At 29.6% G+C, this 21695-nt stretch overlaps 1 protein-coding gene and 4 long non-coding RNA genes across 8 annotated transcripts; all 5 read left to right on the top strand.

Annotated features, from left to right (window-relative positions):
• The first annotated feature begins 200 nt into the window (after window positions 1-200).
• Window positions 201-15816, top strand: Snx6 (Sorting nexin 6). 2 transcript variants are annotated; one of them, XM_076395187.1, is made up of 9 exons: window positions 208-520; window positions 671-886; window positions 944-1065; window positions 1124-1452; window positions 1504-1619; window positions 1684-1866; window positions 3088-3105; window positions 14917-15026; window positions 15080-15816. In XM_076395187.1, the coding sequence occupies exons 1-9, from the start codon at window positions 518-520 to the stop codon at window positions 15171-15173; spliced, it is 1191 nt and encodes a 396-aa protein (XP_076251302.1). In that variant the 5' UTR covers window positions 208-517; the 3' UTR covers window positions 15174-15816. The 2 variants fall into 2 exon arrangements, with proteins under 2 accessions (XP_076251303.1, XP_076251302.1); XM_076395188.1 differs by lacking the exon at window positions 3088-3105 and having other exon boundaries at window positions 201-520.
• A 235-nt stretch (window positions 15817-16051) lies between these two features.
• Window positions 16052-17756, top strand: LOC143190694 (uncharacterized). 3 transcript variants are annotated; one of them, XR_013004318.1, is made up of 3 exons: window positions 16052-16755; window positions 16831-17238; window positions 17647-17756. It is a non-coding gene; the product is annotated as an uncharacterized LOC143190694 (long non-coding RNA). The 3 variants fall into 3 exon arrangements; XR_013004317.1 differs by lacking the exon at window positions 17647-17756 and adding an exon at window positions 17345-17453; XR_013004316.1 differs by having other exon boundaries at window positions 16056-16812; window positions 16886-17238.
• A 1858-nt stretch (window positions 17757-19614) lies between these two features.
• LOC143190696 (uncharacterized) lies at window positions 19615-19905 on the top strand. Its single transcript, XR_013004320.1, has 2 exons — window positions 19615-19721; window positions 19796-19905. It is a non-coding gene; the product is annotated as an uncharacterized LOC143190696 (long non-coding RNA).
• A 220-nt stretch (window positions 19906-20125) lies between these two features.
• LOC143190689 (uncharacterized) lies at window positions 20126-21073 on the top strand. Its single transcript, XR_013004310.1, has 2 exons — window positions 20126-20237; window positions 21000-21073. It is a non-coding gene; the product is annotated as an uncharacterized LOC143190689 (long non-coding RNA).
• On the top strand, window positions 20335-20966 carry LOC143190692 (uncharacterized). The gene is made up of 2 exons (XR_013004313.1): window positions 20335-20462; window positions 20818-20966. It is a non-coding gene; the product is annotated as an uncharacterized LOC143190692 (long non-coding RNA).
• Window positions 21074-21695: the final 622 nt, after the last annotated feature.

Below are 21695 nucleotides of genomic sequence, written 5' to 3'. Positions count from 1 at the left end.
ATGAAATTAATCTTCAAAACAAACAACAAATTACAACATATTCATTACACATAATAAAATTTTTATTAATAATCTCCCCGATTTAAATCACAATTTTTAAAAAAGGTAAATATAAATATATAGCTGAATTCCATAATAAAAAGGTTTTAGTAAGTTAAACAATTTTAAATGCAATCGTATTTGTAGTTGCATACACTCAATACATTTAATTAAAAATATAAAAGTAAAATATAATATATTTTATGATCGTACAAAATATTCTAGTAATTTTAGATTAGCAACAATAGATTCTTTAAACAAAGTTACTGATATAATATGAATAATTTGTATTATTATTTGATTTTAAAAGAAGAAGATTTAGTTTTTGATTTGGCAGATTTGACAGAATTATATACATACATGGCAAGAAATTAATGATATGACAACAGTTTAATTTTGAGAATAGTTTAAAAAAAAGAATTAGTAGTTATTGATTTTTTTGTTCTACTAATTTTGGAGTATCGTTCATAAAAGAAAAATGGTACGTTATATACTTATTTAATCATTCAAAAAATACGTTTTATAAAAGGGGCGTACATTGATAAGTTAAATTCGTTATAGAATGATGATTAATATGAATTAAATACCATTATTTTCTTCGGGCTATTACTTAATCTTATTTTTGAAACAGGCTGATGATGGAAAAACAGTATCTCTTACGGACACTACCCTTGTTGTGGACATATCTGATGCCCTTAGTGAAAAAGATAAGGTGAAATTTACAGTTCATACTAGGACAACAATGAAGGTATTCCAGAAAACTGAATTTTTAGTTGTGAGGCAACATGAAGAGTTTATCTGGTTGCATGATAGATATGAAGAAGATCAAAAATATGCTGGATATATTGTAAGTGCTCTGATTTAAAAAAATATGTGATTATAACTAAATTATGTTATCATTAAGATTCCCCCACCACCTCCTAGACCAAATTTTGATGCATCTAGGGAAAAATTACAGCGTCTAGGAGAAGGTGAAGGTACAATGACTAAAGAAGAATTCACAAAAATGAAACAAGAACTAGAAGCGTAAGTTATTTACTTTTTATAAACTTATTGAAGAAATATTATTTATGGTATGTTATAGGGAATATTTAGCAACATTCAAGAAAACTGTTGCTATGCATGAGGTATTTTTAACTCGCTTGGCTAGCCATTCAATTTTCCGTGAAGACCCACATCTCCATGTATTTCTTGAATATGATCAAGATCTTTGTGCCCGTCCAAAAGGAAAGTTGCAACAACTAGGAGGTTTGGTAAAGTCATTGGGGAACACCACTGATCAGTATTATTTTAATGCAACTGTACGGGATGTTAACGATTTTTTTGAGCAGCAAATGACTTCTTTAACTGAATATCATAATCAACTTAAAGAGGCTACTCATCGGGCAGATAGAATGACAGAAAAACATAAAGGTACAGTAAAATTTTGCATATATTATTAAGATAAACTTGTTTGTTTTTCAGAATTAGCGGACTGTTATATTAAAATATCTTCTGGTTTACTACAATTAGCGAATAGTGATAATGGTCATCTCGACAAATATTTTGCAAGAGTTGCAGATACATTTGAGAAAACCAGGGTAATGATATTTTTGTCTAAAAATATGTTTATATATAATTATAAAAATGCATATATTTTTATAGAAAGTAGAAAGTAGAGTGGCTAGTGATCAGGACTTAAAGTTAGCGGACACCCTCAGATATTATATGAGAGACAGTCAAGCTGCCAAAGCATTATTGGTTCGAAGACTGAAATGTTTGGCGTCATATGAAAATGCCAATAGAACATTGGAGAAAGCTAGGCATAAAAATAAAGACATTCATGCGGTAAGTGTACCTTGGATTAGTTGTAATTGGTTGCAATTGTTTTCTTTCACTAAATTTTTACAATTTTTTTTTTACCAAAATCAGTCCATAGTTTTAAAATCAATAGTTACACTACGTTGTGAGCATAAATAAAATTAGTGTTTTATATGTAGGATTTTTTTCTAAAGTTATTTATAAAAACACCAATGCTGAAATATAAAATATACTCTATAATAGATAAATAAACATTTAGTTATAAACAGCTAAATTAACTAAAATAGTTCTACGTCAATTATATTATCGTTTTTCGTCTGTATATATTGTCTAAACGCAAAAAAAACTCGGCATGTGGACTCTTCTATATACCCCCACAAAAAACTTTGACTTAGTCTTAAATTTATTTATCAATTGCATAGCATTGATTGTACATCATAGCACACTGATTCTCTACTATAGAAAAATGCGATACGAATATATGTAGACATTAATTATCAAAATAAATATAATATTCAGATTTTTATTGAATTCTTGGATGTAGAGAGAAGGTTTAGTTCACTATATTTATATTTAAAAATATATTGACGTTTATTTTCATATATTTGTGTGAAAAAGTAATCCGTGTTTTTGTAACATTTGTATAATTGAATATTTATAATAAACGCTATTAGAAATAATATTTTCATCAAAACAATGTTGTCTAGTGAGAGTGTTATTCCTTTTGAGTAAGATAAGGTCAATCTCACTTTCTTTTTTACTATTAATTCGTCAAAATATTGGATCCAGACAAAAGTAAATAATAATCCAATGAAAGAATGTCTGGACTACATGGTGGATGCAGACTATTAACCTATCTTTTTTTTTTCATTTTATAAAACTTTTTCGATTTACTAATGCTTCTTTGTAAAGTTTTTAACAGGGGAGTCTTTGAGCTCCTTAAAATAAGCAATTTTTAATAATATTTTTAACTGAAAAAATAATGGCATTGTTTTAAAGTTCTTAAACCATTTTATTAAAACGGCCTACAATTTTTTTTAACAAAATTGCTGTTCTGAGGAATATCTTTACAGTTTTTGAAAATACAGCTTCAAATTAGTTGCGTTCAAAGTTTTAGCATCATTAAGCGATTTGAGATTTTTTGTTGGACAATGTGATTAGAAACGTGGATTACTTTTTTGTTTCTCCAATATTTTGTGTTAGTAATCACATTAATATATATTAATGTTTTTGTTCTGCTTTCTGAAGGCCCCTGAAGTTCAAGAGGTATACATGCATGTTTTATGTCCTAGTGTAATGCTTGTTTGTTGTTACTGTATTAGATATAAAAGGGTTTTTCGTTTTTTTAATAACATACCAGCCCAATACTAATTTTCTAGGTTTATATACATTTTTACCAACCCTCGGATGTTTTGAATCCAACATTGAATCGCACATCATGCCTTGTATGTTGGTAGTTCCATTATGCTCGGTCAACCATTTGGAAATTGTCAGTTTGCCAACTCTAAATTGAGGGCACTCCTGTTCATGACCGACTTTTTTACAAATTCGTTTTTTATGATAGTGCTATGTTTAGACGCAGCAAAGAAAGAAAAAGGAACATTCCAAATCATGTTTGTGCAGTTATTATGTTTAAACTCAATTTTCCGTTTTCAACTTTTAACTGCAATGCAATTTTGAATGTGATTCATCCTAAAAATTACTCTGATTCGTTTTGACAAATAATACCCTTGTGTGCTTTTAAGCATATTCTAGATCCATTTTTTATTTTCAAATATCACATCAATATATTGGAATCTGCTTTTTTTTATTGAAATTTATATAAAGTTTCTCCTGTGTAAATATATTTACTAACATCACGAGTACTAATTTGTTATTAAGTTTTTATATAAAAAATGCAATGTCATTCTAAATTACATCAAGCATAATTAATAATAGAGAGGAACCAGGCTTGATAAGTATATAGTAAAAGTCACAACTATATTGTTGGCTTATTCTTTGCGCGTGCTCCAATTTTCTGCTTTTCCTGCCTTTTCAAAGTCCTGGTCTCTCAGTGGAAGATGACACGTCACAATGTTTACAAGCAGTGGTTAGATTGAATAATTTTGGTGGATTTACGTTTATATTATTCTTTATTACATTTGTTAAAATAACAGTTATTCTTTATTTAATAGGGAAAAATGGGGGTGAACAATATGAAAATGTATAGATTTAAAGAAATATACAGTAAAAATTATTAATAAAATGTCATACTTTTTTAACTTTAGATTGCCATCAAACAAGGGGGAATAAATGTTTACATGGCAATATTCTATGGCAATCTGCGATCCATTGTTACAAAAATATAATGTTTTAGTAATAATTGATATCTTTATTCATAGTACTTTAAATTTATACATGCATGTTCATATTCTCTTGTTATTTTCTAACCTAAATAAAAAACAATTTTGTGTTTTAATAATATACAGATAATCCAAAACTTTCAAACTAATCTTGCCACGAAATCATCACGTGGTATTTTTCCACGAATAACGGATTAGGAATGACCGTTACTTGGAGAATGCGCAAAAGATAGGCTCGAGGGAGGTAATAAATTAGCGTTTACTGGGCTCTGGGGTTTATTTCGGTTTGCATCTAGTGGTGGTAAGAAGTAATCATGGGACGAATTCCTAACGGCTGAAGGTAACCCTGCCACGTGCAGTATTAACATTTTTTTATTTAATTTTTTAAAAGTTAGTATCTGTATTAATCTTATTTCACTTTTTCTTATTTAAATTAAATTAAAAAATAGAGCGGATTAATTAAAATGTTTTATTATCTATCCAGATTTATTTGGCCACATTCAAAGTAAACTCATACTATATTACAGTGTTTTAATTATTTTCAATAAGGTGTTGTATTTAACGGTTTTTGTCTTATTTACATTTAGTCTAAAAATGTCAAGATACTATTACAATATTACTCTTTACTGTATTACAGTGTTTAAATTATTTTCGATAAGGTGATGTATTTAACGGTTTTTGCCTTATTTACATTTAGTCTAAAAGTTTCAAGTAATTGAACAAAATGTTTTATTATTTATGCAAATTTATTTGAACACATTCAAATTAAACTCATATTAGACACTATTACAATGTTACTCGTTTCTGTATTACAGTATTTAAATTATTTTCGATAAGATGTTGTATTTAGCGGTCTTTGTCTTATTTACATTTAGTCTAAAAATTTTAAGGAATTGATCAAAATGTTTTACTTATCCAAATTTATTTGACCACATTCAATTTAAACTCATTAAACACTATTACAATATTACTCTTTACTGTATTGTAGTGTTTAAATTATTTTCGATAAGATGTTGTATTTAGCGGTCTTTGTCTTATTTACATTTAGTCTAACAATTTTAAGGAATTGACCACATTCAATTTAAACTCATTAAACACTATTACAATATTACTCTTTACTGTATTGTAGTGTTTAAATTATTTTCGATAAGATGTTGTATTTAGCGGTCTTTGTCTTATTTACATTTAGTCTAACAATTTTAAGGAATTGATCAAAATGTTTTACTTATCCAAATTTATTTGACCACATTCAATTTAAACTCATTAAACACTATTACAATATTACTCTTTACTGTATTGTAGTGTTTAAATTATTTTCGATAAGATGTTGTATTTAGTGGTCTTTGTCTTATTTACATTTAGTCTAAAAATTTTAAGGAATTGATCAAAATGTTTTACTTATCCAAATTTATTTGACCACATTCAATTTAAACTCATTAAACACTATTACAATATTACTCTTTACTGTATTGTAGTGTTTAAATTATTTTCGATAAGATGTTGTATTTAGCGGTCTTTGTCTTATTTACATTTAGTCTAAAAATTTTAAGGAATTGATCAAAATGTTTTACTTATCCAAATTTATTTGACCACATTCAATTTAAACTCATTAAACACTATTACAATATTACTCTTTACTGTATTGTAGTGTTTAAATTATTTTCGATAAGATGTTGTATTTAGCGGTCTTTGTCTTATTTACATTTAGTCTAAAAATTTTAAGGAATTGATCAAAATGTTTTACTTATCCAAATTTATTTGACCACATTCAATTTAAACTCATTAAACACTATTACAATATTACTCTTTACTGTATTGTAGTGTTTAAATTATTTTCGATAAGATGTTGTATTTAGCGGTCTTTGTCTTATTTACATTTAGTCTAAAAATTTTAAGGAATTGATCAAAATGTTTTACTTATCCAAATTTATTTGACCACATTCAATTTAAACTCATTAAACACTATTACAATATTACTCTTTACTGTATTGTAGTGTTTAAATTATTTTCGATAAGATGTTGTATTTAGCGGTCTTTGTCTTATTTACATTTAGTCTAAAAATTTTAAGGAATTGATCAAAATGTTTTACTTATCCAAATTTATTTGACCACATTCAATTTAAACTCATTAAACACTATTACAATATTACTCTTTACTGTATTGTAGTGTTTAAATTATTTTCGATAAGATGTTGTATTTAGCGGTCTTTGTCTTATTTACATTTAGTCTAAAAATTTTAAGGAATTGATCAAAATGTTTTACTTATCCAAATTTATTTGACCACATTCAATTTAAACTCATTAAACACTATTACAATATTACTCTTTACTGTATTGTAGTGTTTAAATTATTTTCGATAAGATGTTGTATTTAGCGGTCTTTGTCTTATTTACATTTAGTCTAAAAATTTTAAGGAATTGATCAAAATGTTTTACTTATCCAAATTTATTTGACCACATTCAATTTAAACTCATTAAACACTATTACAATATTACTCTTTACTGTATTGTAGTGTTTAAATTATTTTCGATAAGATGTTGTATTTAGCGGTCTTTGTCTTATTTACATTTAGTCTAAAAATTTTAAGGAATTGATCAAAATGTTTTACTTATCCAAATTTATTTGACCACATTCAATTTAAACTCATTAAACACTATTACAATATTACTCTTTACTGTATTGTAGTGTTTAAATTATTTTCGATAAGATGTTGTATTTAGCGGTCTTTGTCTTATTTACATTTAGTCTAAAAATTTTAAGGAATTGATCAAAATGTTTTACTTATCCAAATTTATTTGACCACATTCAATTTAAACTCATTAAACACTATTACAATATTACTCTTTACTGTATTGTAGTGTTTAAATTATTTTCGATAAGATGTTGTATTTAGCGGTCTTTGTCTTATTTACATTTAGTCTAAAAATTTTAAGGAATTGATCAAAATGTTTTACTTATCCAAATTTATTTGACCACATTCAAATTAAACTCATATTAAACACTATTACAATGTTACTCGTTTCTGTATTACAGTATTTAAATTATTTTCGATAAGATGTTGTATTTAGCGGTCTTTGTCTTATTTACATTTAGTCTAAAAATTTTAAGGAATTGATCAAAATGTTTTACTTATCCAAATTTATTTGACCACATTCAATTTAAACTCATTAAACACTATTACAATATTACTCTTTACTGTATTGTAGTGTTTAAATTATTTTCGATAAGATGTTGTATTTAGCGGTCTTTGTCTTATTTACATTTAGTCTAACAATTTTAAGGAATTGACCACATTCAATTTAAACTCATTAAACACTATTACAATATTACTCTTTACTGTATTGTAGTGTTTAAATTATTTTCGATAAGATGTTGTATTTAGTGGTCTTTGTCTTATTTACATTTAGTCTAAAAATTTTAAGGAATTGATCAAAATGTTTTACTTATCCAAATTTATTTGACCACATTCAATTTAAACTCATTAAACACTATTACAATATTACTCTTTACTGTATTGTAGTGTTTAAATTATTTTCGATAAGATGTTGTATTTAGCGGTCTTTGTCTTATTTACATTTAGTCTAAAAATTTTAAGGAATTGATCAAAATGTTTTACTTATCCAAATTTATTTGACCACATTCAATTTAAACTCATTAAACACTATTACAATATTACTCTTTACTGTATTGTAGTGTTTAAATTATTTTCGATAAGATGTTGTATTTAGCGGTCTTTGTCTTATTTACATTTAGTCTAAAAATTTTAAGGAATTGATCAAAATGTTTTACTTATCCAAATTTATTTGACCACATTCAATTTAAACTCATTAAACACTATTACAATATTACTCTTTACTGTATTGTAGTGTTTAAATTATTTTCGATAAGATGTTGTATTTAGCGGTCTTTGTCTTATTTACATTTAGTCTAAAAATTTTAAGGAATTGATCAAAATGTTTTACTTATCCAAATTTATTTGACCACATTCAATTTAAACTCATTAAACACTATTACAATATTACTCTTTACTGTATTGTAGTGTTTAAATTATTTTCGATAAGATGTTGTATTTAGCGGTCTTTGTCTTATTTACATTTAGTCTAAAAATTTTAAGGAATTGATCAAAATGTTTTACTTATCCAAATTTATTTGACCACATTCAAATTAAACTCATATTAAACACTATTACAATGTTACTCGTTTCTGTATTACAGTATTTAAATTATTTTCGATAAGATGTTGTATTTAGCGGTCTTTGTCTTATTTACATTTAGTCTAAAAATTTTAAGGAATTGATCAAAATGTTTTACTTATCCAAATTTATTTGACCACATTCAATTTAAACTCATTAAACACTATTACAATATTACTCTTTACTGTATTGTAGTGTTTAAATTATTTTCGATAAGATGTTGTATTTAGCGGTCTTTGTCTTATTTACATTTAGTCTAACAATTTTAAGGAATTGACCACATTCAATTTAAACTCATTAAACACTATTACAATATTACTCTTTACTGTATTGTAGTGTTTAAATTATTTTCGATAAGATGTTGTATTTAGTGGTCTTTGTCTTATTTACATTTAGTCTAAAAATTTTAAGGAATTGATCAAAATGTTTTACTTATCCAAATTTATTTGACCACATTCAATTTAAACTCATTAAACACTATTACAATATTACTCTTTACTGTATTGTAGTGTTTAAATTATTTTCGATAAGATGTTGTATTTAGCGGTCTTTGTCTTATTTACATTTAGTCTAAAAATTTTAAGGAATTGATCAAAATGTTTTACTTATCCAAATTTATTTGACCACATTCAATTTAAACTCATTAAACACTATTACAATATTACTCTTTACTGTATTGTAGTGTTTAAATTATTTTCGATAAGATGTTGTATTTAGCGGTCTTTGTCTTATTTACATTTAGTCTAAAAATTTTAAGGAATTGATCAAAATGTTTTACTTATCCAAATTTATTTGACCACATTCAATTTAAACTCATTAAACACTATTACAATATTACTCTTTACTGTATTGTAGTGTTTAAATTATTTTCGATAAGATGTTGTATTTAGCGGTCTTTGTCTTATTTACATTTAGTCTAAAAATTTTAAGGAATTGATCAAAATGTTTTACTTATCCAAATTTATTTGACCACATTCAATTTAAACTCATTAAACACTATTACAATATTACTCTTTACTGTATTGTAGTGTTTAAATTATTTTCGATAAGATGTTGTATTTAGCGGTCTTTGTCTTATTTACATTTAGTCTAAAAATTTTAAGGAATTGATCAAAATGTTTTACTTATCCAAATTTATTTGACCACATTCAATTTAAACTCATTAAACACTATTACAATATTACTCTTTACTGTATTGTAGTGTTTAAATTATTTTCGATAAGATGTTGTATTTAGCGGTCTTTGTCTTATTTACATTTAGTCTAAAAATTTTAAGGAATTGATCAAAATGTTTTACTTATCCAAATTTATTTGACCACATTCAATTTAAACTCATTAAACACTATTACAATATTACTCTTTACTGTATTGTAGTGTTTAAATTATTTTCGATAAGATGTTGTATTTAGTGGTCTTTGTCTTATTTACATTTAGTCTAAAAATTTTAAGGAATTGATCAAAATGTTTTACTTATCCAAATTTATTTGACCACATTCAATTTAAACTCATTAAACACTATTACAATATTACTCTTTACTGTATTGTAGTGTTTAAATTATTTTCGATAAGATGTTGTATTTAGCGGTCTTTGTCTTATTTACATTTAGTCTAAAAATTTTAAGGAATTGATCAAAATGTTTTACTTATCCAAATTTATTTGACCACATTCAATTTAAACTCATTAAACACTATTACAATATTACTCTTTACTGTATTGTAGTGTTTAAATTATTTTCGATAAGATGTTGTATTTAGCGGTCTTTGTCTTATTTACATTTAGTCTAACAATTTTAAGGAATTGACCACATTCAATTTAAACTCATTAAACACTATTACAATATTACTCTTTACTGTATTGTAGTGTTTAAATTATTTTCGATAAGATGTTGTATTTAGTGGTATTTGTCTTATTTACATTTGGTCTAAAAATTTAAAGGAATTGATCAAAATGTTTTATTTATCCAAAGTTATTTGACCACATTCAACTTAAACTCCTTAAACACTATTACAATATTACTCTTTACTGTATTGTAGTGTTTAAATAATTCTCGATAAGATGTATTTTATGTTTATTTACATTTAGTCTAAAAATTTTAAGGATTTGATCAAATTGTTTTATTATTTATCCAAATTTATTTGACCACTTTAAAAGTAAATTCATATTAAATTACTTTAATTGTTTGTTTTTAAATGAAAATAACAGAAATCATAATTCTTGATACAAAGCCAAATACCTCTCAACAGTTACTAATGTAATGATGATGACTCCTATATGAAATAATGTAGAGATATAAAATTGTAATTCTTATCAAGTATCAAGTACGTTTACAGAATTTTAGTTTAGGCGCCCTTCTTCATTCTTAAACTATCTTATTTGTTTACTTTTTTTGCTCTACTCTCTAGATATATGGTCGTTCTGAAATTATAGAAGCTCAATTTTTTATGTGGTTCTTAGATCTAGTAGAAATATATTTAGTCATTTAAAAATACAAGCACAATATTTATAACTTATTGGGAACAATATGCAAAATATACACAGTAAACAAAACATATTAAATCTAACCTCAAATTTACAGTATTATTTATTTTGATGCTACAGTTACAAGGCACGTTAAACATTTTTATGGGAGATTGTATTGTAGATGCTCCATAACGTAAAATCTCAATAATACAAATACAAAATTCGTACCTTAATACCAATTACTAAAATTACAGATTATCTCTCTTCTATCTAAAATACAATTATTGCTGTTGAAATTTTTGTTATGAATATATAATATGTTGTATGTATATTTGTTAATTTTTAATATTCAAATAACTTTCGTTAATGTGATTAAGGAACGTCTGTTGTATATTTATATTAAAACAGACTTTGTAGAAATAAATTACAGATATTGAAGATGTATCTGCTGGACCTCTCATTGGAAGATTTAACCACGTACCTCTATATCTTTTTCTTCAATAACAACTTGTTCGTGAGGTTTTACCAATTTATTGTTACATCGAAGAACAGACATTCACCTAATGAATGGTAGGCATGATGACTAATAAAAATCACAAAATATTGATTTTTAACGATATATATAACAAAGATATTCTGTAATAAATATTTATGTTTAAATTGCAACCATGATTACTAAGATTTTGGTAGAAATAAAAGCACAAATTTAAAGTCGGATACATTCGCATTATTGGCGCATTCCAACCTTTAAACTTTTTGGCGCCCTTTGCAGCTTTTCAAAAAATTGAATTCTGATTTATCAAGGCAAATAACCTACATTTTACCAGAATCTATTCGTTGATGGTGACTGCGACTAAAACAATAATTTTAAGAATAATACTTGACCTTATAAATGAAATGTAGTAGCGTATTGAAGAAGATTAAGTAAAAATACTATTACAATAATACTTTACTATGATAAGAAAATTAATATCAAGTAATAACTTTGAAAAATAACCAATAATAGCACAACCGTCAGTTGGGAGCTGCTAGGATAGTATTCAGTTCATATTTGCTGGGACAAATCAAAATTGTATCCATGGCAAACCTACTGAAGCATGGTCATTTTGAGATATAGATGCAAATATATTTCACATGGGTATCAAAATGTTAATAGTTGATAGTAACTACATAACAATACAAAAAGGTTTAATTTATGTGATGGTTGATTTTTGATTTTCTTTAGCAGCTCTGTGGGACGAAAAAAGGTGTCCAGTATTGTAGCAAATTTCTAATAAAATGCACAACTTGTAATTTTAAAGTTTCTTTTAATAACAACTCAAACTTATAAGCACAATCCATTGCAATACTTCACGAAATACTTTATACAAAATCTTTAGACATTCTTTAACATAATAAAACTTACTTTTACTTTACTTGTCTCGTGAGAGAGACAACATTTGAACTCATATATTGTCTATACTTAACTATTGCCTAAATATTCTCTCTGTCATAACACACCCATACCAATCTGTAAAAGCTTGATTTCATCAAATATGTATCGAACTTTTTGATCTATTAGAAACCATATATTTGGTATTAACTTTTTGTAATCTAACCATGATGAGATTTGATTGTTACATGTTGAAGGCGTGATAAATAATATTTTTATTATTTTCAGTCCATTTTCCTATGCCTGATTGGCAATTTAATGTTTTTTAAATATTTGTTGATTTCAGCGGACTTACAAAACCAAATCAATCACATAATCAATATAATTTTCCATGTTATTTAGTAATTGAATATAGAACAAAATTATTAGGATCTCATACACAATAACCAAAGCAAATGAAGCATAACCTCAAATTTTATCAACAATCTAATTACGTCGATATTACGTTTATGAAACATTTTAAACAGAATTAATGGTAGTTAAAATAGTAAATACTCACATTATAATGGTTTTTACAGAAAAAACATACCAATCTTCAAGCTATACCGCGCTTTGCAAGATTTAACCACATTTCTCAAAGTGTTTTTTTGCATTGCAACGAAAATACATAACTTGTTTGAAGTTTTGAATTGATTTGAATTTGGTTATGAATAAGGTGAATACCTAGAATTACCACAAAACGCTTTTCGAAATTAGTCATGCTTATTGAACATAATTATAACTCAAAAATTAACTTTGGTCAATTATCATTAAAATGTGGAACCGTCAATTGTACATTCAAAACCTTCCGTTTTGGAGAAATAACTTTTATTTTGCAGTTTTTCAAAATGAATCGTCGTTCTCTTTCTGTTTTTTGTCTTCTGTCGGCTGCAATGGGCAATTGGAATTTTCTTAAAAGCTAAGAAATAAATCTGCCAAAGCTAATTATGCAAAATTTAAGAGAAACTTAAAAAAAAGAATTTTGACAGTCCTTTTAAGTCAGTTTCATATGATCAATTTCCGCTACTATTGTAATATATCGATTTACTACATAGTCTATCAAAAAACCGTAGCGGCTTTAACTGTAGCCAGTAAAGAAATACTGAAAAAACGAACAGCCATTATTTTTGTCTATTATTAGGCCATTAGTTACATTTACTGAGTACAGAAAAATATAGTAGTCTATCTAATAAAACAGCCAATGCACGTCATCAGATTTGTAACGTTATCACGTCGCAATGTTGTCGCATAATTTTAGAATTTTAGTTTACAACTTCTGCTGGTTGGTAACTTCTAATTATTATCATTAATGTTTTGAATAATCCTGCATTCTCTCTTTTCTGCATTTTAACAGGTGTAAAATTAGACGGAAAAATCTGCTAAAGTTTAAAACAATTTTCGAGTATATTCGCACGTCATCTGTGCCTTGCTTTAGCTATTTTAATTGAAAGGTCTATAGTTAACCATGCAAGTAGATAATATGTTCATCAAATAGTGTCGTTCGTAACTTTCAAACGAATCTGGCGCCTTTATTCAGAAAAATTTGTGAAATATAATTGGTAATTAAAAATGAGTAGATTAATAAATGGGTCGGAATATGATATAAAGAAGAAGGTTGTTATGATTTTAATTTTTTTTTTAAATTTACGAACTAACATTGATTTTTTCTAATTCTATTCCGGCGTTCATCCATCATTTCTTGGTGTATTAGAGGTCTTGGTGTATTCTTCAGAGAACCCTTGTACCATTCGTAATCTTTTTTATTTTCTTTATAAGTACTTTCATTAAAAGCATTATTTAATAACATTTAAAATGTTTCTTAAATACAGCATTAACAATTCATGTTAATTGAATAAACACGTAATTTGAAAATTCCCCTGACTTTACCACATATCATACATTCTGACATTATATTAATTAATATTAATGGTCCTTAACTTGGTCTATATAATCTTCGCTGTTTTTTTTTTTTGAAATCAGAATATAGGTATCATTAATTAGGTATTTCATTACGATTTTTTCCAGTTTTTGAAATGAGGTATTTCTTCAACTGGTATGGAATCAGAGGTTACTCTTCAGTAGCTTCACTTTGTAATCATTTGCTCTCATGGTTGAGTGACAAAAATTTAGACACATTGTTTTTTCAATCTCATTACCACACCCAAATTTTGTGATAATTATTTTTTTTATTATTGATTTTTATATTATTTATTTTATATTATTATTTTTATATTATAACAATCTTTTGTTACACATCTGAATCCTCTAGCCATTGAACTATCATATAACATATGCAGTTATTCAAAGACTCGAAAGAAAATATTGATATATTAAAATTTATCTCACAGGCCAATCCTGAAAATACTGTTTTTTATAAAGAATACTTCGATATTGTGGTTCCTGATTAAAATATAATTATAGTTATTTATAAAACATCCTCTTGACCTAACAAATTTGATCGAAACAAAGCGCACTTAAGTCTTTCAATTAAATTTTTAAAAAAACAAGCTGAATGTGTATAGTCTAGTATTGTAATAGGGAAGGGTTAAGTTTATTGCTGAAAACGACTCATTTTGAATATATTTTGAGTACAAATTTTGAAATGTTCGTTCTCAGCAACTATAGCTTGATTCATGTATAAAAATGGTAGCAAAATAGACATGTTTTTAGGCTGAGATGGCACAGTCTGCGGCCTGCGAACAATTTGAAGCCATATCTGCTCAAGCTAAAGAGGAATTATTAGATTTTAAAACAAGGAGACTTCACGCTTTTAGAAAAAGGTAAACTATTGTTTTCGCACCATTGCAGTTTATTGCCATTTGTTTATTTTCAGTTTAATAGAGCTGGCAGAGTTGGAGATAAAGCATGCTCGTACTCAGCAAGATTTACTGAGAAAATCAATCCAGAGTTTGAAAGAATTACTCTAAATGTGATATTCGTTTATTTTTATATCGTCGTTATCCTGAATGAATCTTGTATTTTGTTACTATTATTACTTTACCCTAAATTGATTTTCTGAAGTGACATTCCATATTATTTTATATTGAATTTATGTATTGTGTCTGAAGACAGTCGAATATCTATATGCCAGAAATATTTATTATTACTCTTTATAGCAAAGAAAGTAAAAGTAAATGATTCCTATTTTATGTTTATGCCAAAAACGTATAAATGAAAAAAGTAACATTAAATTAAATTTAATATATGTATATTTATTTTGGAGTATATGATACCAAGATGATCGAATTAGTGATCCCTGTTTATAAGGCAAAAAATTATTTGTTAATATAGAATGTTAAATTTGAACTTTATTCTGATGTTTAAATCCTTCAACGAGAGCTAGTTGTTTTAATACACTGAGATCACATTTTTTGTTTTCAACACTTTGGAATTCACGCGACTATGCATAGCAGGCTTTTATTTTAAAATTGTTTTTGTGGCACATACAAGATATATACATAAAACAAAAACATGTTCAGGATGAAGTTTGAATCGTTGATTTGTATCAAAAGTATATGTAGCGTATATATTGTATGTTGTTTACATTTAATAAAATAATTTTTTTCTATAGTTACGTGTTAATGTCATTTTCCTTTAACCATCTTCTATAAAAGATGTTAAAATAAGTCTCCTCAATGACACTGTCATCTTATGTTTTTCGATTTGATATCAACATCTCAAAGACCAGTATATATTTTCAACATAAATTCAGTTCTTATTCCGCTAAAGCCTTAATTGAAACCATTGAACAAATGGCTAGGCAATAGAAGCTGTACAGATCTGAATTTAAATATCAGTAACATCTGCCCCCAGGGGGTCCTCCAAGCTTGAGCTTCGAGGATACGGGTGTGACAGCCCCGGGGCCCCAGTCTCCCAGGGGATCCTTTTGGTTTAGGCCTTGAGGGTACGGGCTTAACAAACCCGGGACCCCAGTTCTATGGACTGTCAGCGCTCCAATCGAAGATGCCTACAACACCGAACACGCAGGAGAAGATGTGAACCAGCAACCCGGGGTTGCGGAAGCGTGAGAGAAGGTCCAAAACTAGCAAAAGCGATGTTAAGCGGTTGCGTTCAAACGCCTGAAAAATCATTTTAACGCTTCATTAAAATTCAATCTCATACAAACATAAGGAAGGAAAAAGAAAAAACTGCAAAGAGTTCTATTCGTCGCAACAGATGCAAACAGTTATCAAATCACTGTTTTGCAGAATTCAAGAACATCATTGTTCATCATAAACCCATCAGTTGTTTCCCGATTCAAAAGAAGATCGTAGCTGTTCAAGGTAAATCAACTTCAGGAATAAGAAAATAGCAAAGGCACAAAGGAAGCTCGTAGCTGTTAAAAAATCAATTCAAGGTAAATCAACTTCAGGAATAGGAAAATAGCAAAAGGGACAAAGGAAGCAGCTCATAGCTGTTAAAGCATCAATTCAGGTCAAGCCAACTTCAGGAATAAGAAAATAGCAAAAGGCGCAAAGGAAGCTCGTAGCTGTTAAAGCATCAATTCAGGTCAAGCCAACTTCAGGAATAAGAAAATAGCAAAAGGCGCAAAGGAAGCTCGTAGCTGTTAAAGCATCAATTCAGGTCAAGCCAACTTCAGGAATAAGAAAATAGCAAAAGGCGCAAAGAAAGCTCGTAGCTGTTAAACAATCAATTCAAGGTAAATTAACCTCAGGGATAGGAAAATAACAAAAGGAACAACTTCAGGAATAAGAAAATAGCAAAAGGCGCAAATGAAGCTCGCAGCTGTTAAACAAACAATTCAAAGAAGACCAACTTCAGGAATAAGAAAATAGCAAAGGGCGCAAAGGAAGCTCGTAGCTGTTAACCAATCAATTCATAGAAAACCAACTTCAGGAATAAGAAAATAGCAAAAGGCGCAAAGGAAGCTCGTAGCTGTTAAACAATCAATTCAAGGTCAATCAACTTCAGGAATAAGAAAATAGCAAGAGGCGCAAAGGAAGCTCGTAGCTGTTAAACAATCAATTCAAGGTAAATTAACCTCAGGAATAGGAAAATAGCAAAAGGAACAACTTCAGGAATAAGAAAATAGCAAAGGCACAAAGGAAGCTCGTAGCTGTTAAACAATCAATTCAAGGTCAATCAACTTCAGGAATAAGAAAATAGCAAGAGGCGCAAAGGAAGCTCGTAGCTGTTAAACAATCAATTCAAGGTAAATCAACTTCAGGAATAGGAAAATAGCAAAAGGGACAAAGGAAGCAGCTCATAGCTGTTAAAGCATCAATTCAGGTCAAGTCAACTTCAGGAATAAGAAAATAGCAAAAGGCGCAAAGGAAGCTCGTAGCTGTTAAAGCATCAATTCAGGTCAAGGCAACTTCAGGAATAAGAAAATAGCAAAAGGCGCAAAGGAAGCTCGTAGCTGTTAAAGCATCAATTCAGGTCAAGCCAACTTCAGGAATAAGAAAATAGCAAAAGGCGTAAAGAAAGCTCGTAGCTGTTAAACAATCAATTCAAGGTAAATTAACCTCAGGAATAGGAAAATAACAAAAGGAACAACTTCAGGAATAAGAAAATAGCAAAAGACGCAAATGAAGCTCGTAGCTGTTAAACAAACAATTCAAAGAAGACCAACTTCAGGAATAAGAAAATAGCAAAGGGCGCAAAGGAAGCTCGTAGCTGTTAACCAATCAATTCATAGAAAACCAACTTCAGGAATAAGAAAATAGCAAAAGGCGCAAAGGAAGCTCGTAGCTGTTAAACAATCAATTCAAGGTCAATCAACTTCAGGGATAAGAAAATAGCAAGAGGCGCAAAGGAAGCTCGTAGCTGTTAAACAATCAATTCAAGGTAAATTAATCTCAGGAATAGGAAAATAGCAAAAGGAACAACTTCAGGAATAAGAAAATAGCAAGAGGTGCCAGAACGGGAAAGCAAGGAAAGAGAGGTTCAAAACCCGAAAAATGATTATGGGGAAAATCTGGCTGGTTTTGTTGATAGGCTCATCAATTCTTGACCGCAAAGGAAGCTCGTGGCTGTTAAATAATCAATTCAGGTCAAGCCAACTTCAGGAATAAGAAAATAGCAAAAAGCGCAAAGGAAGCTCGTAGCTGTTAAAGCACCAATTCAGGTCAAGCCAACTTCAGGAATAAGAAAATAGCAAAAGGCGCAAAGGAAGCTCGTAGCTGTTAAAGCATCAATTCAGGTCAAGCCAACTTCAGGAATAAGAAAATAGCAAAAGGCGTAAAGAAAGCTCGTAGCTGTTAAACAATCAATTCAAGGTAAATTAACCTCAGGAATAGGAAAATAACAAAAGGAACAACTTCAGGAATAAGAAAATAGCAAAAGGCGCAAATGAAGCTCGTAGCTGTTAAACAAACAATTCAAAGAAGACCAACTTCAGGAATAAGAAAATAGCAAAGGGCGCAAAGGAAGCTCGTAGCTGTTAACCAATCAATTCATAGAAAACCAACTTCAGGAATAAGAAAATAGCAAAAGGCGCAAAGGAAGCTCGTAGCTGTTAAACAATCAATTCAAGGTAAATTAATCTCAGGAATAGGAAAATAGCAAGATTTGCCAGAACGGGAAAGCAAGGAAAGAGAGGTTCAAAACCCGAAAAATGATTATGGGGAAAATCTGGCTGGTTTTGTTCATAGGCTCATCAATTCTTGACCGCAAAGGAAGCTCGTGGCTGTTAAATAATCAATTCAGGTCAAGCCAACTTCAGGAATAAGAAAATAGCAAAAAGCGCAAAGGAAGCTCGTAGCTGTTAAAGCACCAATTCAGGTCAAGCCAATTTCAGGAATAAGAAAGTAGCAAAAGGCATAAAGGAAGCTCGTAGCTGTTAAACAATCAATTCAAGGTCAATCAACTTCAGGAATAAGAAAATAGCAAAAGGCGTAAAGGAAGCTCGTAGCTGTTAAACAATCAATTCAAGGTCAATCAACTTCAGGAATAAGAAAATAGCAAAAGGCGCAAAGGAAGCCCGTAGCTGTTAAACAATCAATTCAAAGAAAGCCAACTTCAGGAATAAGAAGATAGCAAAAGGCAAAGAGGAAGCTCGTAGCTGTTAAACAATCCATTCAAGGTCAATCAACTTCAGGAATAAGAAAATAGCAAAAGGCGTAAAGGAAACCCGTAGCTGTTAAACAATCAATTCAAGGTCAATCAACTTCAGGAATAAGAAAATATCAAAAGGCGTAAAGGAAGCTCGTAGCTGTTAAACGATCAATTCAAGGTAAATTAACCTCAGGAATAGGAAACTAGCAAAAGGAACAACTTCAGGAATAAGAAAATAGCAAGAGGTGCCAGAACGGGAAAGCAAGGAAAGAGAGGTTCAAAACCCGAAAAATGATTATGGGGAAAATCTGGCTGGTTTTGTTCATAGGCTCATCAATTCTTGACCGTAAAGGAAGCTCGTGGCTGTTAAACAATCAATTCAGGTCAAGCCAACTTCAGGAATAAGAAAATAGCAAAAGGCGCACAGGAAGCTCGTAGCTGTTAAACAATCAATTCAGGTCAAGCCAACTTCAGGAATAAGAAAATAGCAAAGGCGCAAAGGAAGCTCGTAGCTGCTAAAGCATCAATTCAGGTCAAGCCAACTTCAGGAATAAGAAAATAGCAAAAGGCGCAAAGAAAGCTCGTAGCTGTTAAACAATCAATTCAAGGTAAATTAACCTCAGGAATAGGAAAATAACAAAAGGAACAACTTCAGAAATAAGAAAATAGCAAAAGGCGCAAATGAAGCTCGTAGCTGTTAAACAAACAATTCAAAGAAGACCAACTACAGGAATAAGAAAATAGCAAAAGGAGCAAGGGAAGCTCGTAGCTGTTAAAGCACAAATTCAGGTCAATCAACTTTAGGAATAAGAAAATAGCAAAAGGCGCAAAGGAAGCTCGTAGCTGTTGAACAATCAATTAAAGGTCAATCAACTTCAGGAATAAGAAAATAGCAAAAGGCGCAAAGGAAGCTCGTAGCTGTTAAACAATCAATTCAAAGAAAGCCAACTTCAGGAATAAGAAAATAGCAAAAGGCAAAAAGGAAGCTCGTAGCTGTTAAACAATCAATTCAAGGTCAATCAACTTCAGGAATAAGAAAATAGCAAAAGGCGTAAAGGAAGCTCGTAGCTGTTAAACAATCAATTCAAGGTCAATCAACTTCAGGAATAAGAAAATAGCAAAAGGCGCAAAGGAAGCCCGTAGCTGTTAAACAATCAATTCAAAGAAAGCCAACTTCAGGAATAAGAAGATAGCAAAAGGCAAAGAGGAAGCTCGTAGCTGTTAAACGATCAATTCAAGGTAAATTAACCTCAGGTATAGGAAACTAGCAAAAGGAACAACTTCAGGAATAAGAAAATAGCAAGAGGTGCCAGAACGGGAAAGCAAGGAAAGAGAGGTTCAAAACCCGAAAAATGATTATGGGGAAAATCTGGCTGGTTTTGTTCATAGGCTCATCAATTCTTGACCGTAAAGGAAGCTCGTGGCTGTTAAACAATCAATTCAGGTCAAGCCAACTTCAGGAATAAGAAAATAGCAAAAGGCGCACAGGAAGCTCGTAGCTGTTAAACAATCAATTCAGGTCAAGCCAACTTCAGGAATAAGAAAATAGCAAAGGCGCAAAGGAAGCTCGTAGCTGTTAAAGCATCAATTCAGGTCAAGCCAACTTCAGGAATAAGAAAATAGCAAAAGGCGTAAAGAAAGCTCGTAGCTGTTAAACAATCAATTCAAGGTAAATTAACCTCAGGACTAGGAAAATAACAAAAGGAACAACTTCAGGAATAAGAAAATAGCAAAAGGCGCAAAGGAAGCTCGTAGCTGTTGAACAATCAATTAAAGGTCAATCAACTTCAGGAATAAGAAAATAGCAAAAGGCGCAAAGGAAGCTCGTAGCTGTTAAACAATCAATTCAAAGAAAGCCAACTTCAGGAATAAGAAAATAGCAAAAGGCAAAAAGGAAGCTCGTAGCTGTTAAACAATCAATTCAAGGTCAATCAACTTCAGGAATAAGAAAATAGCAAAAGGCGTAAAGGAAGCTCGTAGCTGTTAAACAATCAATTCAAGGTCAATCAACTTCAGGAATAAGAAAATAGCAAAAGGCGCAAAGGAAGCCCGTAGCTGTTAACCAATCAATTCATAGAAAACCAACTTCAGGAATAAGAAAATAGCAAAAGGCGCAAAGGAAGCTCGTAGCTGTTAAACAATCAATTCAAGGTAAATTAATCTCAGGAATAGGAAAATAGCAAGATTTGCCAGAACGGGAAAGCAAGGAAAGAGAGGTTCAAAACCCGAAAAATGATTATGGGGAAAATCTGGCTGGTTTTGTTCATAGGCTCATCAATTCTTGACCGCAAAGGAAGCTCGTGGCTGTTAAATAATCAATTCAGGTCAAGCCAACTTCAGGAATAAGAAAATAGCAAAAAGCGCAAAGGAAGCTCGTAGCTGTTAAAGCACCAATTCAGGTCAAGCCAATTTCAGGAATAAGAAAGTAGCAA

Source organism: Rhynchophorus ferrugineus, unplaced genomic scaffold, assembly GCF_030347505.1.
Source record: "Rhynchophorus ferrugineus isolate W39M unplaced genomic scaffold, kcgeb_rfMv2 rfM2, whole genome shotgun sequence".
Classification (NCBI taxonomy): Eukaryota; Metazoa; Arthropoda; class Insecta; order Coleoptera; family Curculionidae; genus Rhynchophorus; species Rhynchophorus ferrugineus.
Note: the sequence above shows the minus strand (reverse complement) of the source record. Positions and strands in the feature narration are given on the sequence as shown.